The sequence below is a fragment of the Zonotrichia albicollis genome, chromosome 6, assembly GCF_047830755.1.
Source record: "Zonotrichia albicollis isolate bZonAlb1 chromosome 6, bZonAlb1.hap1, whole genome shotgun sequence".
NCBI classification, from domain to species: Eukaryota; Metazoa; Chordata; class Aves; order Passeriformes; family Passerellidae; genus Zonotrichia; species Zonotrichia albicollis.
Window position 1 is genome coordinate 61,471,812 of NC_133824.1, and position 18,272 is coordinate 61,490,083.

General features: G+C 53.3%; 2 protein-coding genes across 3 annotated transcripts in view; one reads left to right on the forward strand and one right to left on the reverse strand.

Moving 5' to 3' along the window:
- The window catches only part of GPR137C (G protein-coupled receptor 137C), a 26,711-nt gene extending 14,143 nt beyond the window's left edge, over positions 1–12,568 (reverse strand). Inside the window, exons 1-6 of the mRNA XM_074544067.1 lie at positions 12,119–12,568; positions 4,167–4,210; positions 3,307–3,535; positions 852–1,001; positions 211–333; positions 1–116 (exon numbers count right to left, since the gene is read on the reverse strand). Coding sequence (XP_074400168.1) covers positions 1–116; positions 211–333; positions 852–1,001; positions 3,307–3,535; positions 4,167–4,210; positions 12,119–12,451 — 995 coding nt within the window. The 5' untranslated portion in view covers positions 12,452–12,568. The remainder of the gene's footprint in view (positions 117–210; positions 334–851; positions 1,002–3,306; positions 3,536–4,166; positions 4,211–12,118) is intronic.
- A 140-nt stretch (positions 12,569–12,708) lies between these two features.
- Positions 12,709–18,272, forward strand: part of TXNDC16 (thioredoxin domain containing 16) — a 46,487-nt gene continuing 40,923 nt past the window's right edge. Inside the window, exons 1-2 of one of the 2 annotated variants that reach the window (XM_074544064.1) lie at positions 12,709–12,846; positions 13,416–13,662. The gene's annotated coding sequence lies outside the window, so the exon portion shown is untranslated. Of the gene's footprint in view, positions 12,847–13,393; positions 13,663–18,272 lie in introns of those variants that run through there. The other variant, XM_074544065.1, reaches the window with a different exon arrangement.

Here is an 18,272-nt window from a genome sequence, read left to right on the forward strand (position 1 = left end):
CCTCCTTCCCTGGCCCCGAGCCGTGACAGGTCATCGTCGCTGTCGTAGCGCCTGGGATTGTCAAAGAAATAGGCCCTGGAGCTGTAGCTGTGGCTGTTGACCATCCCTGCTGGAGTCTGCCAAGGAGAAAGGAGTTAGGCCAGAAGCAAAACATCCCCCAAAAGCCATCCCAGGCATCCTCCCAGCACAGGGGGATTTGCTGAGGCCTACCAGGTTCTGGCTCAGTCTCTGAGCGCGGAAGAACAGCACCACGAATGTGGTTGGCACCAGCTCCCAGAGGAACAGGACCACTCCAAACACCACATACTCCTCACTGCTCACCTCCACGTGCACCTGTGGGCACAAGGCAGAGGGGTCTGGGTCATGCCAGCCACCCACAGAGCTCCCAGAAGCTGGAACTGGGAGTGCAGAGCAACCTTCCCAAAGGCAGGAGTCCCCAGAGCAGCAGAGCGACCTTCACCTGGTGCTGCTGCTGGTTTGGGTGGGCTGGTTCTGCTCAGAGGGGGCCACCAGGACACTGGGAGCTCCTGCCCACACCAGTAGCTCTCCCTCACACACAGCCATGCCCGATTAAGCATTGCTGTTCTGCTCTAGTTGAGTTGTCCCTCCTCTCCCTCACAAGAAGAGCTGGCAGGCTGGAAGGGAAGAGCAGGGAATCCTTCCTGAAGGAGTGGCTGGGGAGAGGAGGACTCAGATTTGCTGGGTGCAGAGAGCAAGCAGAGCACAAAGGCAGCTCATGTGGGGGTTCAGCTATCCAGACATCCCCCCAAAACCCCCTGTTCACCCTCCCAGGATGAGGAGTGACTGCATCTCACTTCACTGGCTCTGGATTTGGGGGGTCACACACTCACCTTGTCTGAAAGGTTGTCCCAGCCATAGTTAAAAGGACCAGGAACATTGTCTGGAGATATGGCCACAGCTACCAGGTTATAGCAAGCCCTTGAGGAATACAGGAGGGCCACTACAGATCCCACCAGAATAGCCTGGCAGACAGATGTTCCCTAGGACAGGAAGAAATAAAAAGAGTTTCAATACAGAGCTGTGATGTTCTTCCCCGTTCCCTTAAATGCACGAGCAGCTGTGCAGGCAAGAATGACCCAGAACATTTGTATGTTGTTGCTAAAATATTCAGAGCTGGCTAAGAGCTTTCTCATGTGATGAGTTCATTGCAGGAGCCACACAGCCAGAGCTGCCTGGGAGCAGGGAAGGATCTGAGGCACTGGAGTGTCCCTGGCAAGACTTTCTCAGTCAGCTCCAAACTGAGGGTCCAGGGAGAGGCTGTTCCACCCCCTGCCTTCCCCTGGGAATCTCCACGAGGCCAACAACCAACCAGCAAAAAAATCAACTTCTGCTTCACAGCCCAGACCCTGCAGAGGTGTTCACCCAGCCCTTTCACCTGCAGCCACCCAGCACCCCAACAGTGCTCTAGGAAAGGAGCTCAGGTATTTGGGGTGGGCAGAAAGACCCAGAGTTTGAACCCCAGTACCTGAAAGGAACCCACAGGAAAGATGGAGAGAGACCATTCACAATGGCCTGGAGGGACAGGACACAGGGAATGGCTTCAAACAGACAGAGGGCAGGGTTAGATGGGATATTGGGAGTAAATTGTTGGTTTTGAGGTAGTGAGGCCCTGGCAGAGGGTGCCCAGAGCAGCTGTGGCTGCCCCTGGATCCCTGACAGTGCCCAAGGCCAGGCTGGATGGGCTTGGAGCAGCCTGGGATAGTTAAAGGTAACTCATGGCAGGGGGGTGGAACTGGATGGGATTTAAGATCTTTTCTGACTCAAACCATTCAGAAATGCTGAGACAAACCAGGATTTGTTAAATCCATCCATGAATCCCTTTAATGGCTGCTGGGAGGCAGCAAGTCACAGTGAGGGGAAAACACCCTTCAGCACCTGAGCTGCCTTTGTGTTTAAGCAGAGAACCTGCTGGGGAAGCTCATCCCAGTGCTCTGCTGCACATCCCAGCTCTATTTTCCTAGATCTGGAGCTCAGAGTCAGCAGGAGAGAGGTGCCAACAGACAAATGACAGCCCAGCACACACCCTGCTGCCACTGGAAGCTGAGCCTGTGGTGCTCAGGGCAGCACAATGAGGCACAAAGGCTGCTGAAGCAAATCTGCAGCTCACAAGGACCCCAGGACAGGAGCTGGCTGCAGTCCAACCTCCTTCCCACCTCCAGCCCTGCCGTGTGCCTTTGAGTTCAGGGGCAGGACAACCTTCTGGGGCATCTGTGTGACATTTCTGCTCATCCCCAGCCTGTTTCTGCAGCAATTTCCCTCACAGAACATCAGAGGATGCCCCCAAGGCAGGGGAGGGAGGCAGAGACCTTCAGCAGGGTGAGTATCCATGTGCAGAGCAGAGGCTTCCCTGGAGCACATTATACACAGCCCAGGGGCAGCCTCAGGCATTGAGCAGAGGAAGTTGCTGCACTGGGGGAACTGGGTGAGTTAATGAGTGTCAGAGGCAGGCAGAGCTGGACAGCAGGCCCAGGCCAGCAGGGGTGTGAGCAGCTCCTCTGCCCCTGCCTCACTGCAGAGCTGGGTGCCACCTGCAGCCTCTGGGCAGCTGTCACAGAGCCAGCCCTCACCCCCTGCACTCCCAGAGGCCACCGATGCCCTCTGCTGCTCAAGGAGCCACACATCTCCTAGAGAAAGCCTCAGCTTCAGCTGGCTGTGCTCAGGTGCTCTGCTTTTTCCTCTGGATGTTTCCAGGAACTCAGGTGGACACTGACTGCAGCCTCCTGCCACAATCCTGGTGGCTTTTCCACTCTCTTAGCTGCTGGAGAAGAGCTGTGTGTGTTCAGACCCTCAGCTGTCCTGCTTTGGGACAGCACCTACAGCAACTTCTCCTCCCATTCCAAAATGCTCATCTCACCCTGGACATCTCATCCTACCCAAGCAGAGCCCACCTAAAGTTGGGTGGATTTCTGGGGATCCCCTTTGCAGGGAATCATGACACATCTGCTACAGGTAAATTTACAGCAAAAACTGCATCTGCTGCTCTGAGAAAAACCTCTCTTCAAGGCAAACCTGGGATTTTCTGTGCCTGAAAAGCAGAAGCAGCTCAGAAATCTGTTATGCCAAAGCTGCAGACAAAGTATTTCCCTAAAACATGCAGGAAACATCACTCCCACAGCAGGAGCATGCACTTTGTGAAAGGGAGGAATCCAGGAATTGCCACCTCCACACTGGGAGGAGAATCTGAGCCAGAGCAGCTCAGGTGCCACCAGGCCAGCACTGCCCTGAGTGAGCACACCCAGCTCCAGCTGAGCAGTCCCAGAGGGAATTCCCAAGGCATTTACCCACCTTGGACTCGAGGTAGACATTGGCTGAAGACATCTTTCCCAGTTTGCACATGCAGCAGGCCAGGGAGATGGCACAGAGGATGAAGAGGCTGTCATTGACCAGAGCCCGGGCCAGGACTGTCCACCTGAGCTGCTTCTCTGCGACCTCTCCATGGATCAGCATTGCACAGGTTAAATTCACAACCAGGAACAGGAGGCTGGTGAGGATGGAGCCCAGGTACAGCAGGACCCTGGAGACATGGTGAGGGGGAAAAATGGTCAGTGAGACAAGGCCAGGTTCATTGTGCACCTCCCTCCTGTGTCAGCAGAGCCTTCCAGGGCAGCTCAGGCATTCCAGCAAATTTCAGGGGCTGTATTGGCAGCCCAAGGCTGCAGAGGATTTGTTGGAGCTGCTCTCAGAACACATGAGCAGCGTAAGCAGTCATGAGTTACAAGACTCATCTTCTGACAGTCAGGTTCTTATCTTGCAGATTTGAAGTGTTGCTCCAGCTCTGCATTAACTCCAGTCAATAAGCCATGAGTCATCAGCACCACTGCAACTCCTTCCTTGAGAGCCCCTGGAGCTTGCATTTTCCACCCTGGGGCTCCCTGGGCTGCACAAACTTGGGGTTCCCCCATTGCTCAAGCCTTGTTCTGCTGATCTGTGCTGGGCTGGGACAGCTCAGAGTGACCCTAAGAGTCCACCCAGGGGAGCTGGGATGTTTGAGCTCCTCTGGCAGCCCTGAAGCTCCCACTCCTGCTCCATTCTCAGAGCACAGGTCTGGAATTAGAGCTCTGTTCATTTTTGGGGCTGACCCTCCCATTCCCAGCCAGTTCCCCTGGGACCAGCTTTGCAGGCAAGGTCAGGACAGCAGCACTTACTTGTACTTGTTGAATTCAGCTGCACATTTCACTTTGAAGATGACCTGGAGGAAAGATTTGCACAGGATTAATTTAGGTTTCCTTTCAACTTTGGCAAGAGATAAACAGGGAAATCAGAACCCAGCTGGTTATTATTATTTATCAGCACCAACTCCTGCTCTGGACCCAAAACAATGGCACTTTCTCCTTGTAGAAGCCCAGCCCAAATACAGGTTCCCAAAACCATAAACATATTTAACACCCCATATGTGACAAGCACTTCAACACCACACCTTGAAGACTTCAAGACAAGAAGGGAGTTTAGCACTTTAACATCCTTCAAAAATACACCTCCTTTTCCCAATGTTTTGGGCTATTTTAGGACCTCAACCATGCTGGATTTCCATGTGAGAGAAGCAGGGACAGTTTAGGAAGGTGCAGATACTCCCAAGTCACAGCTCAGATGTGAATTCCTGCTGCAAAGGCACAGGGAGCCTGTGCTCACACTGCTCAGGACTGGATTAGGGCTGTGTCCAGCTCCAGCTCCCAGCAGGAAGGATCCCAGAGCTGGGATCCCACTCAGCCACAGGCAAAGCTCTGAATGGAGACTTTGAAGGAACTTGGGAAGAGGCACAGACACATCCAGAGCGGTCCCACCTGCACCTGTGGGATCACTACTCAGCTGTGGAGGCTCAGTTTCCCTTCTCCCACAAGGAGCCTTCCCTGTCAGCAGTGAAGGATCACTCATCTCCTCCCTGGCATCCTCAGGCAGCTTTTATCCTGGTGGGATTCCTTGGCTCCTGCTTCCAAGTCAGCACTGAGGCAGAAATGGCACACGAGCTTCAGGAATCAGGCTGCTGCCAAGGGGATTCCCAGAGCCATTCCAGGATCTGAGGGCTGCCTGAGCCACTGCAGAGCTTCCAAGCATTTCAAAGGCCATTGGGCAGCTTCAGTGATTCCCTTCCAAGAGCCACTTCCAGTGCCTGGCTCCTCTTGCTGAGAGAGGATGAGCTGAACTGAGTGAGGAATGAGATGTGGTTCCTCAGCAGAGGGAGGTGTCCAGCCTCAGGAATGTTCTCTGTCCCTTTCTCCTGGCACACAGAAGGGCAGGAGTGTGGCACAATCCACTCTGAGCCCTAAAACTCATCATTTGGGCCACATGGATACTCCAAACCAGAAATATCCCTGAATCCTCCCTTGTTTGCTGAGGGTGACATTCAGGCACTTTGGAATCACAATCACCGAGGCTGGAAAAGCCCTCCAAGGTCACCAAGCCCAACCATTAATGCAGCAGCACCACATTCACCACTAAACCATGCCCTCAAGTGCCACATCCACTTGGGAGTTTTCTGAACACTTCCAGGGCTGGAGACTCCACCACTGCCCTGACCAGCCTGTTCCAACACCTCACCACCCTTTCAGTGAAGAATTTTTTCCTAACATCCACTTAGGATCTAAATATTCCCTGGCATAACATGAGACTGTTTCCTCTTGGCCTTTCAAAACAGACATTGGTGACATCCAGCTGGGGAACTCCTGGTTGAACATCCATCCCAACAGCATGGAAATCCCTGAGCAATCTGCACTCCTGGTTCTGCACCCATTGCAGAGCATGGAAATCCCTGAGCAATCTGCACTCCTGGTTCTGCACCCATTGCAGAGCATGGAAACCCCTGAGCAATCTGCACTCCTGGTGGTTCTGCACCCATTGCAGAGCATGGAAATCCCTGAGCAATCTGCACTCCTGGTTCAGCACCCATTGCAGAGCATGGAAATCCCTGAGCAATCTGCACTCCTGGTTCAGCACCCATTGCAGAACATGGAAATCCCTGAGCAATCTGCACTCCTGGTTCAGCACCCATTGCAGAGCATGGAAATCACTGAGCAATCTGCACTCCTGGTTCTGCACCCATCCCAACAGCATGGAAACCACTGAGCAATCTGCACCACTCCTGGTTCTGCACCCATTGCAGAGCATGGAAATCCTCTAAACAATCTGCACTCCTGCTGGTTGAACATCCATCCCAACAGCATGGAAATCACTGAGCAATCTGCACTCCTGGTTCTGCACCCATCCCAGCAGCATGGAAACCACTGAGCAATCTGCACTCCTGGTTCTGCACCCATCCCAGCAGCATGGAAATCCCTGAGCAATCTGCACTCCTGGTTCTGCACCCATTGCAGAGCATGGAAACCACTGAGCAATCTGCACCACTCCTGGTTCTGCACCCATTGCAGAGCATGGAAATCCCTGAGCAATCTGCACTCCTGCTGGTTGAAGACCCATCCCAGCAGCATGGAAACCACTGAGCAATCTGCACTCCTGGTTGAACATCCATCCCAGCAGCATGGAAACCACTGAGCAATCTGCACTCCTGGTTCTGCACCCATTGCAGAGCATGGAAACCACTGAGCAATCTGCACTCCTGGTTCTGCACCCATTGCAGAGCATGGAAATCCCTGAGCAATCTGCACTCCTGGTTCTGCACCCATTGCAGAGCATGGAAATCCCTGAGCAATCTGCACTCCTGGTTCTGTACCCATTGCAGAGCATGGAAACCACTGAGCAATCTGCACTCCTGGTTCTGCACCCATCCCAGCAGCATGGAAACCACTGAGCAATCTGCACTCCTGGTTCTGCACCCATCCCAGCAGCATGGAAACCACTGAGCAATCTGCACTCCTGCTGTAACCCCTGACCAGCCCTGCAGAGCCCCTGGTTTGTGTCCCAGCTGGGAATGTCGTGCTGCCAGCCCCTCAGCTGAGCAGGGAAGTGCCCCTGGCTCACAGAAGATGCTGTTTTGGGCAGGACACTCTTGCCAAACCTTCCCCTGCAGCCCCAGGGATGAAGGCACACAAAGCTGAGTCAGGGTTAAGAGTGCAACAGCAATTTGAGCCTCATGCTTGGCTTGCTGCCATGGAAAGCAGAGGGAGACCACAGCTCCAGCCTCACACTTTTATTAGCCCCTGGATAGTTGTAGGAATAACTTCAGGAAGGGAACAGCCACCTCTGCTTTGGTGGTTTTGGTTATTCAGGCTGATAAGTTATCTGAAGGTTGCTTTTCCTTCCCAGGGACTGGGTCAGGAGGTGCCACCAGCAGAGTGCTCAGGGTGACTCTGGGTTCTTATCCTTGAGATGAGCTCTGAGCCTGCAGCACGGGGCTCTGCTGCTCCCAGAGCCCAAGGACAGCTCAGGCAGAGGTTCTGAGGTGAAAAACCCAGCACAGAAAGCTCAGGAGCAATCCTGTTCTTCAGAAACACAGGAAAAATAAACCCCTGTGCTTCAGCAATCCCTGCAAACCGAATGGTGCCTTCAAATCTGAGCTGAGCCCAGCTCCAGAAATCCAGCATGAAAAGGGGGAACAGAGGTCCCAGCAGCACAGAGCAGCAGGACTGGGAAGATTTACTCTGAACAAATCCTTCACAGCAGTTTGGAACACTCAGGTGCCTTTCCAGAGCCATGGATCCCTTGAGCACTCCACGTCAGCCAGAGGGTGAGGCTGAAATGAGCCACGGACCCCAAAGCCCTCGGGGATGCTGGAGGCTTTGGGGTGGGTTTATCCCATAGAAGTGATTTCCTTGCTCACATCACAGCCCAGAGAGCCCCCAGGGTGTGTTCAGAGACACACTCACCCTCAGAAGGTGCACTGGAGGTGTCACAGCTGCTAAGGGAAGAAAAGTGACACATCCCAGATCCCACAGATGAACCCAAGGACCACTCCCAATGCCAGGATCTTAAACCTTAAACCTTATAATGAGGCACTCTGGCTGGACCAAAACCAAGCTACTTTCCAGCAGATCTGAAAGATCCTGGAACTTGGTGTCCACTGGAATCAAATCCTTTTTTTTTTTTTTTTTTTTTTGCTTCATAAATACAAATTTGGGCTCTGCAGACACAATACACAACACAGCTCAGCTGCAGGAGCATCCCAGACAGATCCCTCTGCTCACCACACAATGAGGGGAGCACAGCACAGACTATTTTGGGATCACACCTTGTACCAAGTGTGCAAACCCCAGCACTTCAGCCCACGGAGGAAAAGCTGGAAGTGTCCATGAGGATCTCTCACCATGCTCACATTAATATCCAGATGATTCCATGCCATCCTGAACACAGGCTGCAACTCTGCATGTTCCCTCTTTTCCCAGAATAGCTGGTGCCCAGCAGGGCCACCTGTTCCTCTGGGAAACATGGGAAGCACCAGCCATGGGATGGAGCAGTTTGGAGTTTCAGAGATCCCTGCCCAGCTGTCCCTCTGAGCACAGGGTGCCTGCTGCACAGGGAAGCTGAAAGAGGGAAATAAAGGATGAAATTTTCCCAGTTTTCCATCTGAGAAGATCCAGGAGAGCACAGACAAACACCTCCCAGGCTGGATGCTCTCTGCAGCACAATTAGAGCAGGAAGGGATGACAGGGGCTGATGGCATCTCCCCACATGGAGCACTTGGAGAAACCCACCCACACCATCAGCCCCACCAGGCCAGCACTCCTCACCCATCCCTGCTGGTTCCCAGGACAGCCAGGGCTGCCAAGGGCTCAAGAAGGTCTTTAAGATCAAGGCTGTTGTGGATGCATTTCACAGAACACCTCCAAGGCCATCAGGCCCAAGCTGTGCCTGATCCCCACCTTGTCACAAGCCCAGAGCTCTGAGTGCCACCCCCAGGGGTTGCTTGGACACCTGCAGGGATGGGGACTCCAAACCTCCCTGGCAGCTCCTTTCCATGGAGGAATTTTCCCAAATATCTCATTTAAACCTCCCCTGGCACAGCTTGAGGCCATTTCCTCGTGTCCCTTGGGAAGAGCTCAAGCCTCCCTGGCTGTCCCCTCCTGTCAGGGAGCTCTGCAGAGCCACAAGGTCCCTCCTGAGCCTCCTTTGCTCCAGGCTAAATCCCCTGAGCTCCTTCCATGCATTTCCATTTCCATGGTCCTGACAAAGAGCTGGGGAAAAGCAGAAGTTGCAGCCACTTGGGAAAGGTGGCATTGCTCAAGCAGCACAGGAGCATCCCAGGTTGGACATCAGAGCTCTTGAGGCAAGGCTGGGAGTGGATCTGAGCAATTCTGACCTGATGGACTCTGAACTCCAGGTTGCCAGGAAAGGACTCCTTCTGGTACAAGCTGAAGTAGAAAGGCAGAGATGCTCCCAAGCTAAAGGGATGTTCCAGGTGGAAAAAGCATCCCAAGAGAGCTGGAGAGGACAAGAGCATGGAATGAAAGGACACAGGGAATGGCTCCCACTGCCAGAGGGCAGGGATGGATGGGAGACTGGGAAGGAATTCCTGGCTGGGAGGGTGAGGAGGGGCTGGCACAGGGTGCCCAGAGAGGCTGGGGCTGCCCCTGGATCCCTGATACCCAAGGCCAGGCTGGGCAGGGCTTGGAGCACCCTGGGATGGTGGAAGGTGTCCCTGGATGGGCTTTAAGGTCCTTTCCAACTCAAACCATTCTGGGACTCCATGAAAAATAAATACACATTCCACACGGATTCTGTCAGGTCTCTGCATCCCCTCAGGAATCTCATGGCACAGGAAGAGGACAAGCTGTCCCCACAGAAAGGAGGAACACCAGGCAGTTCAGCAAATGTGAATTTCAGCCCTGGAACAGCCTGGAGTGTGAAGTAATGCCAGTTCCCCACAGGTATCTGTTCCTGGAGTTTCTTCCCCAGCACCTTTCCATCCTCAGCCTCTGTGCTGCCTGAGGGGCTCTGCAAATCAAGCAAGAACAGCTCAAATATCAGCACAGGCCATTTTCTTGCCCAGATGCCATTTCTCCAGCATCTCCACAAAGGAGGCTCTGTGCACAGGGACAATGAGCAGCAGCTCCTGCTTTTATCTGAGGGCATCTCAGCTCAGGGTGCCACCCCCAGGGCAGCAGAAGCTCAGAGTCCTTCTCCAGGCTGGGCCTTAAAAACTGGGAAAGGATGGGCACATCCTGCTGGAGTCACACCAGTAAACACACCAGTCACCTCCAGAGCATGGGAGCCACAAAAGCTCCAGGATTTCCATCTTTTTCCTCCAAATCTCTGGAGCTTCACCACTGAGATCTCCCAAAAACCCCACAAAGTGATGGACACCCCTCCTGGTTGTTCCAGGGAGGTGTCAGGCCCTCCCTGGAGCTGAGCAAGCAGACCCATTTTTCTAAGTCACTTTATCCTTCCCCACTCCAGATTCAGAGCTCTTATTTCCTCAGACAGGATTTCCCTTGGCTCCAGGTCTTCAAGGAGAAAGAAGTGGGATACATGCAGAGTTCAGTGCAAAACAGATATCGTGGGAGGAGGAGAAGCCTGGCAATCTATTTGGATTTACTTGAAGAGGACCTTTAAACAAGGCTGCAGAGAGGCAAATCTGCTGTCAAATCCAGTGACCTAGAGAAAACCAGAAATCCAGCCACTCTGTGGAGCAGAGCACACAATCCCTGCCTTTCAAGGGACACCAACCCCTGCTGGCTGGAGCAACTGGGAGCTCAGGCTCCCTTAGGCAGACAAGATGGATTTGTGCACTCTATGCACCATTTGTTATTCCACTGCCACTCCACCAACAGCACCTTTTGCAACAGGCAGCTCACCCCCAAAGCCTCCAGGTGTTTATTGAGGGGGGGAAAAGAACCAGAACAGCAGAACAACCCCCATGCTCCAAGTGTCATGTGAATGTTGGTGTCCTGGGGAAAATGAAATCATAACTCCCGTGGGTGACACACTGGAGAGATTTCTGTGTGCTAGCCATTCCTTTGTGAGGCTGGGGAACAGCTGAGAGCTGCAGAGCAAAGAATCCCAACAACAACAACAAAGCTGGAAGGAAAAAGTGGTGACTTGTTTCATAAATAGGCAGCGAACCGGGAGGCAGGCGAAGCAAAGGGCTGCTCAAGAGAAACTGGAGCAGAAACAAAATATTCAGGAGGAGGATGGGGAGGGGAGAGCCAGGGCTTTAGGAGATAAAGACAAGTGGAAGGACTAGCGAAAGGAGGCTAAAAATCACCACACGAGTGATGGGGAGCCCAGAAAAGCAGGGACACGGCTCGGTGACAATAACAAGCGGCTCCGCACTGTCCCAGCAGCGATGCCGGCGCTGGGAAGGGGCCCCCCTGGGCTGCCCCGGGCTGTTGTGCGAGGGATCTCGGGGTTTTTTTGTCTGACAAGCTGCGGAACAACAAGCCGGGCTCGCAGCGGAGCGATGGAGGGAAGGAGGGAGCGCAGCAACAATAGCAGAAGAGGCTCTGGCTGGTGACGTAATGGTTGGCATCACTCCAGGCCAGAGCAGCCCCTGCTGCTGCCACTTTCTGGTCCCCTTTGCAGAACGGGAATCAATTAAAAAATAACCAAAAAGATGCAAAACAGTCCCTCAAGTGATGCCCCCCCACATACACACACGCACAAACACCCCGCGGTGGGTCTGGGGGGCAAAGAGGAGAAGCCCACCTGGGAGCAGGGCATGTCCCCGCACCCCCAAATCCCAAATTCAGGGCATGTGCTGTCCCCCCCAGGCGGGGTGTGCAGGCAGGGTACAGCCCTGCACCCCAAAGCCCTGATGCTGGGATTGTGGGCACACTTTTAGCTCACACCATCCCCCCCAAATCCCACCCCGCCCCCCCCAGCTTGGATCCAGGGCACAATCCCTGTGCTTCTCCCCAAGCCTGCATTCAGGGCACAATCCTTGTGCCTCATCCCCCCAGCCTGGATTCAGGGCACAACCTCTGCATCCCCTCAGGCTGTCCCAAAGTCTGGATTCAGGGCACAACCCCTGTGCCCCGCTCCCAGCCGGGATTCCGGGCACAGCCCCGCACCCCCTCAGGCTGTCCCGGAGGATTGGCCCCTCAGGATCGCCCCCCGACCTCACCTGGGCGCTCACATCCCCATCCCTCCCCACAGCCTCGGCTCCAGGGCGCTCCAACTTCGGAGAGGAGCTTCCAATCCCGCTGTCCCGCAGGGTGGAGGTTTGGGAAAGAGAATTTTAGAGGGGTTTTGCCCAAAAGGCAAAACTTACCTCGGCGAAATAGAGGTTGAGGAGGCAGAGGCTGGAGAAGAGGAGGCAGCCGGGCAGGCAGTACAGGAGCCAGTGGGCGAAGGGTTGCTGGAGGCGGAGGGCCTGCAGGGAATTCTGCAGGTAGAAGGAGAACAGGGTGGTCCTGAGGGCTGCCCAGAGCAGGCAGAGGAAGAGGCAGAGCGTGTGGTAACTCAGCCGCCGCTCGCGATAGTAGAGCAGCAGCCAGAGCTGCAGGTAGGCGAAGAGGAAGAGTGCGGCGTAGAGCGCCGTGTGGAGCACGGTGAGCCCCAGCTCCACGGCGTAGGGCACGGCCGCCCCCTCAGCGAGGGCCATGGGGCAGCGGGAGGCACCGACCCCCTCCCTGCCTTCCCTCAGCCCCGGCTGGACACCCCCATGCAACAAAGGGGAGAACCCCCCCTCTCCCCCTTCTTCTTCTCCTTCTCCTCCTCCTCCCGCCCGCCCGGCTGCACCGCCCGCCCGCCCGCCGCCAAACAACTCCGTGCCGGGGACAGCCGGCTGAGCCCGCTGATTTGAGGGGCGGCGGCGCGCGCTCCCCATTGGCCGCTCGCCGGCCACGCCCCTCGCCGCGCCCACCCGCCGCGCCCACTGGCCAGCGCCGCCTGTCAATCACCCTCGCGACGCCCCCGCCGCGCGGCCGCTTTGCTTGTTGGGTTGGCGGCGCCGCCCGCCCGCCATCCTTCCTTCTTTCCCTCCTTCTCTGAGAGCCGGTAAGGGATGAGAGACGGACGGGGAAAGGGGAGAAAGGGATGAGAAGGATAAGAGAGGAGAGCGAAGGGTTGAGAGGGGCAGTGAGGGGAGCGCTGAGAGGTCTCATGGAGGAGCTGGGGGGATCTGGGCACCTCCGCAGGCAGAGTCGGGGTGCGCGACCATCCCCGCTTCAGGCTCTGTGGAGATGTCTGGGTGTCGCTTACAGGACCGGGACCATCCCCATTCCAGGCTGGGGCTGCCCGGGTGTCCCTCATGGACCGGGAACGTCTCTGGGGCTGTCCGGGTGTCCCTCACGGACCGGGAACATCGCCGTTCCAGGCTGAGGATGTCCGGGTGTCCCTCACGGACCGGGAACATCCCCGTTACAAGCTGGGGCTGTCCGGGTGTCCCTCACGGACCGGGACCATCCCCATTACAGGCTGAGGATGTCCGGGTGTCCCTCACGGACCGGGACCATCCCCATTACAGGCTGAGGATGTCCGGGTGTCCCTCACGGACCGGGACCATCCCCGTTCCAGGCTGAGGATGCCCGGGTGTCCCTCACGGACCGTCTGTTCCTTCCGTGCAGGCGGCCATCCCTGTGGATGCCGGCACAGCTGAGGGAGCCGCGCTGTGAGCAGCTCCCGGCTCCGGTGGACACCGAGAGGCCTCGCTGGGCTCAGGGATCCCTTCCCCGGTTGGCACAGACCCACCCGCGCTGTTTGAGCCCATCCCGGCTTTTCCAGCCCTGCAGCCGGCACCGAGGGACGCCTCGGTGCTGTCCCAGTACCGCGGAGCAGGGATGAGAACATCGGCCTGAAGCCTCGGGACACCAGGTAGGTGACAGCCCTGAGCCGCCCGCAGCTTGCTCGGTGATGTGCACCCAGTGCCGGCTGCTTTCCGGGGATTTCGGGGGGCTGGTTCCCAAGGAGACTGAATGGAGCAGCAGCAGCAGCAGCAGTGGGTGATGCTGGTTCCAGCAGGGAAGGGTTGGAATTCAGCAGGTGGAAATCCCAGCAGATGGTGATTCCAGCGTGTGGTGATGCTGTCAGGGAAGCGGTGGATTCGTTGTCCTTGGAAATGTTCACAAACCACTTGGGGACATGGGTTAGTGGTGGGTTTGGCAGTGCTGGGGGAATGGTTGGACTCTTAGAGGTTTTCTCCATTCCATGCTGTAGGCTGTCTGCTTTGCACAGGAATCACAGCCCTCCTCTCCTGGTGTGGGCAGAGACAAAGGCTGCACTCTGTCCCTCCTGCAGCCTTGGATAGCAAGTGAGACCTGGCTGCTGGGAAGTTGGACCTGGAAATGAAAATGAAAGTGAAACTCTTCTGGAAGTGGCAGGATAAAGGGCAGCATGGGAGCATCAAAAATCCAGGCAAAAAATTCAGAAAAAATCCAGGCAAAGCACACTGGGATGCACTTGGATGTTCCCAGGAAAGGATCCCTGTGCTTCAGGGTGCTCCCACAGCTGCTCCTGTAGGAGGCAGGGAGATGCACTGAGTGCAAAGGGCCAGTGGTTATTTCAGTCCCATAATTGCAGGCTCATCCCAAAACTCTGGAGAAGCATCTCACTGTTATTCCCGCTCCAGATGCTGGGGAATTGCAGCTCTATCGTTCTACTCAAATCAGTTGTGTCCAAGAACTTGCTTTTGGAAAATGTGAAAAGCTTTGGGTTGAGCTCTGTGCCAGCTAATTGGGTGTTGATAATGAACCTGTGATAATTATCATGGGGTTGTGATGACCTTGTTGGCTGTGTAGGAAAAGTCTGGAGCAAGGAAAGGACGTGGGTAGTGAAAAATATGAAAAGTTAATATAATTCCAGGCAAGGAATCATGGGTTGGGTTGGAAGAGACCTTAAAACTCATCCAGTTCCACCCCTGCCATGTGCAGGGACACCTCCCACTGTCCCAGGCTGCTCCAAGCCCTGTCCAGCCTGGCCTTGGGCACTCCCAGGGATCCAGGGGCAGCCACAGCTGCTCTGGGCACCCTGTGCCAGGGCCTGCCCACCCTCACAGCCAGCAATTCCCAATTCCCAATCTCCCATCCATCCCTGCCCTCTGGCACTGGGAGCCATTCCCCTTGGGGAATGATTGGACTCAATGATCTTAGAGGGCTTTTCCAGCCTTAAGGATTCTGTCATTTTTCTGGCTCACCCAAAGGAAACCTGTTTGCATGGACAGAAATGCAGGAGGAGCTGTCAGTGTTCCTCTCTCCTTGCATTTTGGAGCAGCAGCAGGAGGGATAGGATATTTGTGCTGGGACATCCAGGTGAGCTGGAGAGAGAGCTTCAGCCTGTCTAAGGGACTAAGGGAGCTAAGGGACTGAGCCAGCCCCATGTGGGTTTGGGGTCTGGTTTGTGCCTTCCCTGCAGGAAATTTGGGAGAGCAGCTCCCTGGGCATGGAAGGCAGGTGAGAATCTGTGCCAGCAGGGTGTGGGGGGAATGTCCTGCTGCAAAGAGAGCCCTGACTGGGGTCTGTCAGCACAGGAGAGCTTGAAGTGACTCCATTTGGGAGCATGCTGAATGCTCCTGGTTTAGGAACATTACTTAGGGAGTTAAAACTCACCAGCTGAGGCCTCTGAGGATGGAATGGGATAAAACTAACAGGGGTGGTGGATTTCTGGGGAGACACTGGCACAGGGTGCCCAGAGCAGCTGGGGCTGCCCCTGGCTGTGGGATCTCAGCACCTCAGGACTGAGGTGTCACCGAGACACCCTTGGGGGGCTCGGGAGCCCTGGAATGTTCCAGAAGTGTCTGGTGGCTGGACTTTGATCCTACACAGCAGACGACACCTGTATGAGGACAGGAGGGTTTCACCGGGGTGAATGGTGAAGGGATCAGTTAATTAGAGAGTGAGACACAGGGTTTAGGATTTCTGTACAGGGGGGTTTAGAGAAGTAAGATGGAGGAATTGGGGCGTGTCCTGTCCTCCTTCTTCTTCTTCTTCTTCTTCTCCTCCATCTTCTGTGGTGATGGTGGCACTTTGGGATTGGTCATTACTAAAAGTGCACTGGGCAATAAGGGTGAAAGGTATTGGGGAAAAATGATAAATATTGTACACGTAACTTTGGGTATAAAGATAGGTGAGTGTGCTCATGGCTGGCTGCTGAGCAGAGCTCTGTCGGGCCGAGAGAAAATCTTTTAGATAAACAATTAATAAACACCGAGACCGAGAAAAGAACTGAAGCCTCTTCTGGTCCTTTGATACGCGGGCTGCCCCAAGGCCACCCCGGGCCTTTCCAGGCCCTCCAAACAGCCGAAAACCGGACACCTGGCAGTGCCAAGGCCAGGCTGGGTGGAGCTTGGAGCACCCTGGGATGGTGGAAGATGTCCCTGCCATAGCAAGGGTGGAACTTTGGTTTTTAAGGTCCCTTCCCACCCAAACCATTCTGGGGTTCTGTGGTGATATTTGGACAAGACAAAGTGTGGGTTTTACATCACTGGCATTAGAGGCCAGGCTGGTGGAGTTTCTGCTGAGTGCAGGGAAGGCCATGGATGGGGGGGTGGTTCCAGCTGTCCTAATTCCAGCAGGACAGCAGCTCCTCCTTGTCCTGTGACTCTTAAATCCCACCCTCCTGTGGGATTATGGCTTTTTCTGACTTAGAGATGTGGTAATTGAGAGGTGCTTCAAAAACTTTCATTTTATTTTTAGTTATATGTGAAGGGTGAGATAATACAGATGTTATCATTTCCGTTATTATAATTAGAAGTGAACTATTCATTATTTATAGCAGATGTTATAATTTCCATTATTATAATTAGAAGTGAACTATTTCTTAATGATAAGTGTTTTTTAGCTTATTAGTTTTTGTTACATTATGTTCTAAATGTTTTAAAGTTAATTATTTAAAATTACCCCTCGTGGGTCTTTCTACAATGCATTTTTTATTGTTTTATTTTTCTAAAATATTTAGTTTTATTTGTAAGGTTATCTTTTGGAACTTGATTCTTTTTTTGTAGTGTATATTTTATGGTATTTCTTTTGTAATAATATTTACTTTGTTTTATAGTATTTTTTTAATAATGTTTGCTTTATTTTATGGTGTTTTTAAGTTAGTATTTCTTATTTTTACTTTTGTATATGAATATATATAATATGTAACGTATGACATATAACATATAATATATTAAGGTATAATATATGATATATAACGTATAACGTATAACATATAATATATTAAGATATAATATATGATATATGATATATAACGTATAACATATAATATATAACTTATAACATATAACATATTATTTATAATATATAATATATAATGTATAATATATAACGTTTAATATATGATATGATATATAACATATAACATATAATATATAATATATAATATATAATGTATAATGTATAATATATGATATATAACATATAACATATAACTTATAACATATAATATACAATATATAATGTATAATATATTTTATATATATATATATTCTATTCTATTAAACTTTGAAAATTTTTATAAATTTATTTCTTATACTCTCCCCTGAGGATAAATATCCTCAGTGATAAATCTTGGCAGCTGAGGAGGAGAAGTGTCCTGGAAAGCATCTGGAACCAGAGGTGATCCCAGCCCATGGATTCCCCTGCAGTATTCCCAGACAAAGCTGATGTGGCACAAGCAGTTTCTGCCCCCACAGGAGTTTGGGCTGGATATTTCTGGTGGATTTGGTTTCACTTCAGGTCCCTGCAGTGACCTCAGGCACCTTGCCTGGCTCTGCCTTGGGATGATGGCAGTGGGAACATGAGCCAGGCCTGGCATTCCCTCAGTGCTGTGCCAGGCTGTCCCCTGGCCATGGCTTAAGGTTTCCCAGCAGTGACACAGAGCTGCTTCACACATCTCTGCTATTTCACACATCCCTGGCAATCCTGCAGGTGTCAGTGGTGCAGGGCTCTGGCTGTTTCCAGCCCTAGGGGTTTCATTTTCCATGGATGGCAAAGAGGTGACAGAGGAAATGGCCTAAAAGCTGAATATTCGTGTCTGGGTTGATGGGGAGCAGAGGGAAGCTGCTGGGCAGGAGGGAGGGGTGAGAGGATTTGAGCAGGGAAGGGGTGAGCACACGTTTTTCACTGGAGCCCAGAATGGTTTGGGTTGGAAGGGACCTCAAATCCCATCCCATTCCAACCTCTACCATGGCAGGGACACTTTCCACTATCCCAGGCTGCTCCAAGCCCTGTCCAGCCTGGGCACTGCCAGGGATCCAGGGGCAGCCACAGCTGCTCTGGGCACCCTGTGCCAGGGCCTGCCCACCCTCCCAGCCAGGAATTCCTTCCCAATCTCCCATCCATCCCTGCCCTTTGTCAGTGGGAGCCATTCCCTGTGTCCTGTCCCTCCATCCCTTGTCCCAAGTCACTCTCCTGGAGCCCCCTTAGGCCCTGCAAGGGGCTCTGAGCTCTCCCTGGGGGCTGGAGTTGTGTTTTAAGCTGCTGACC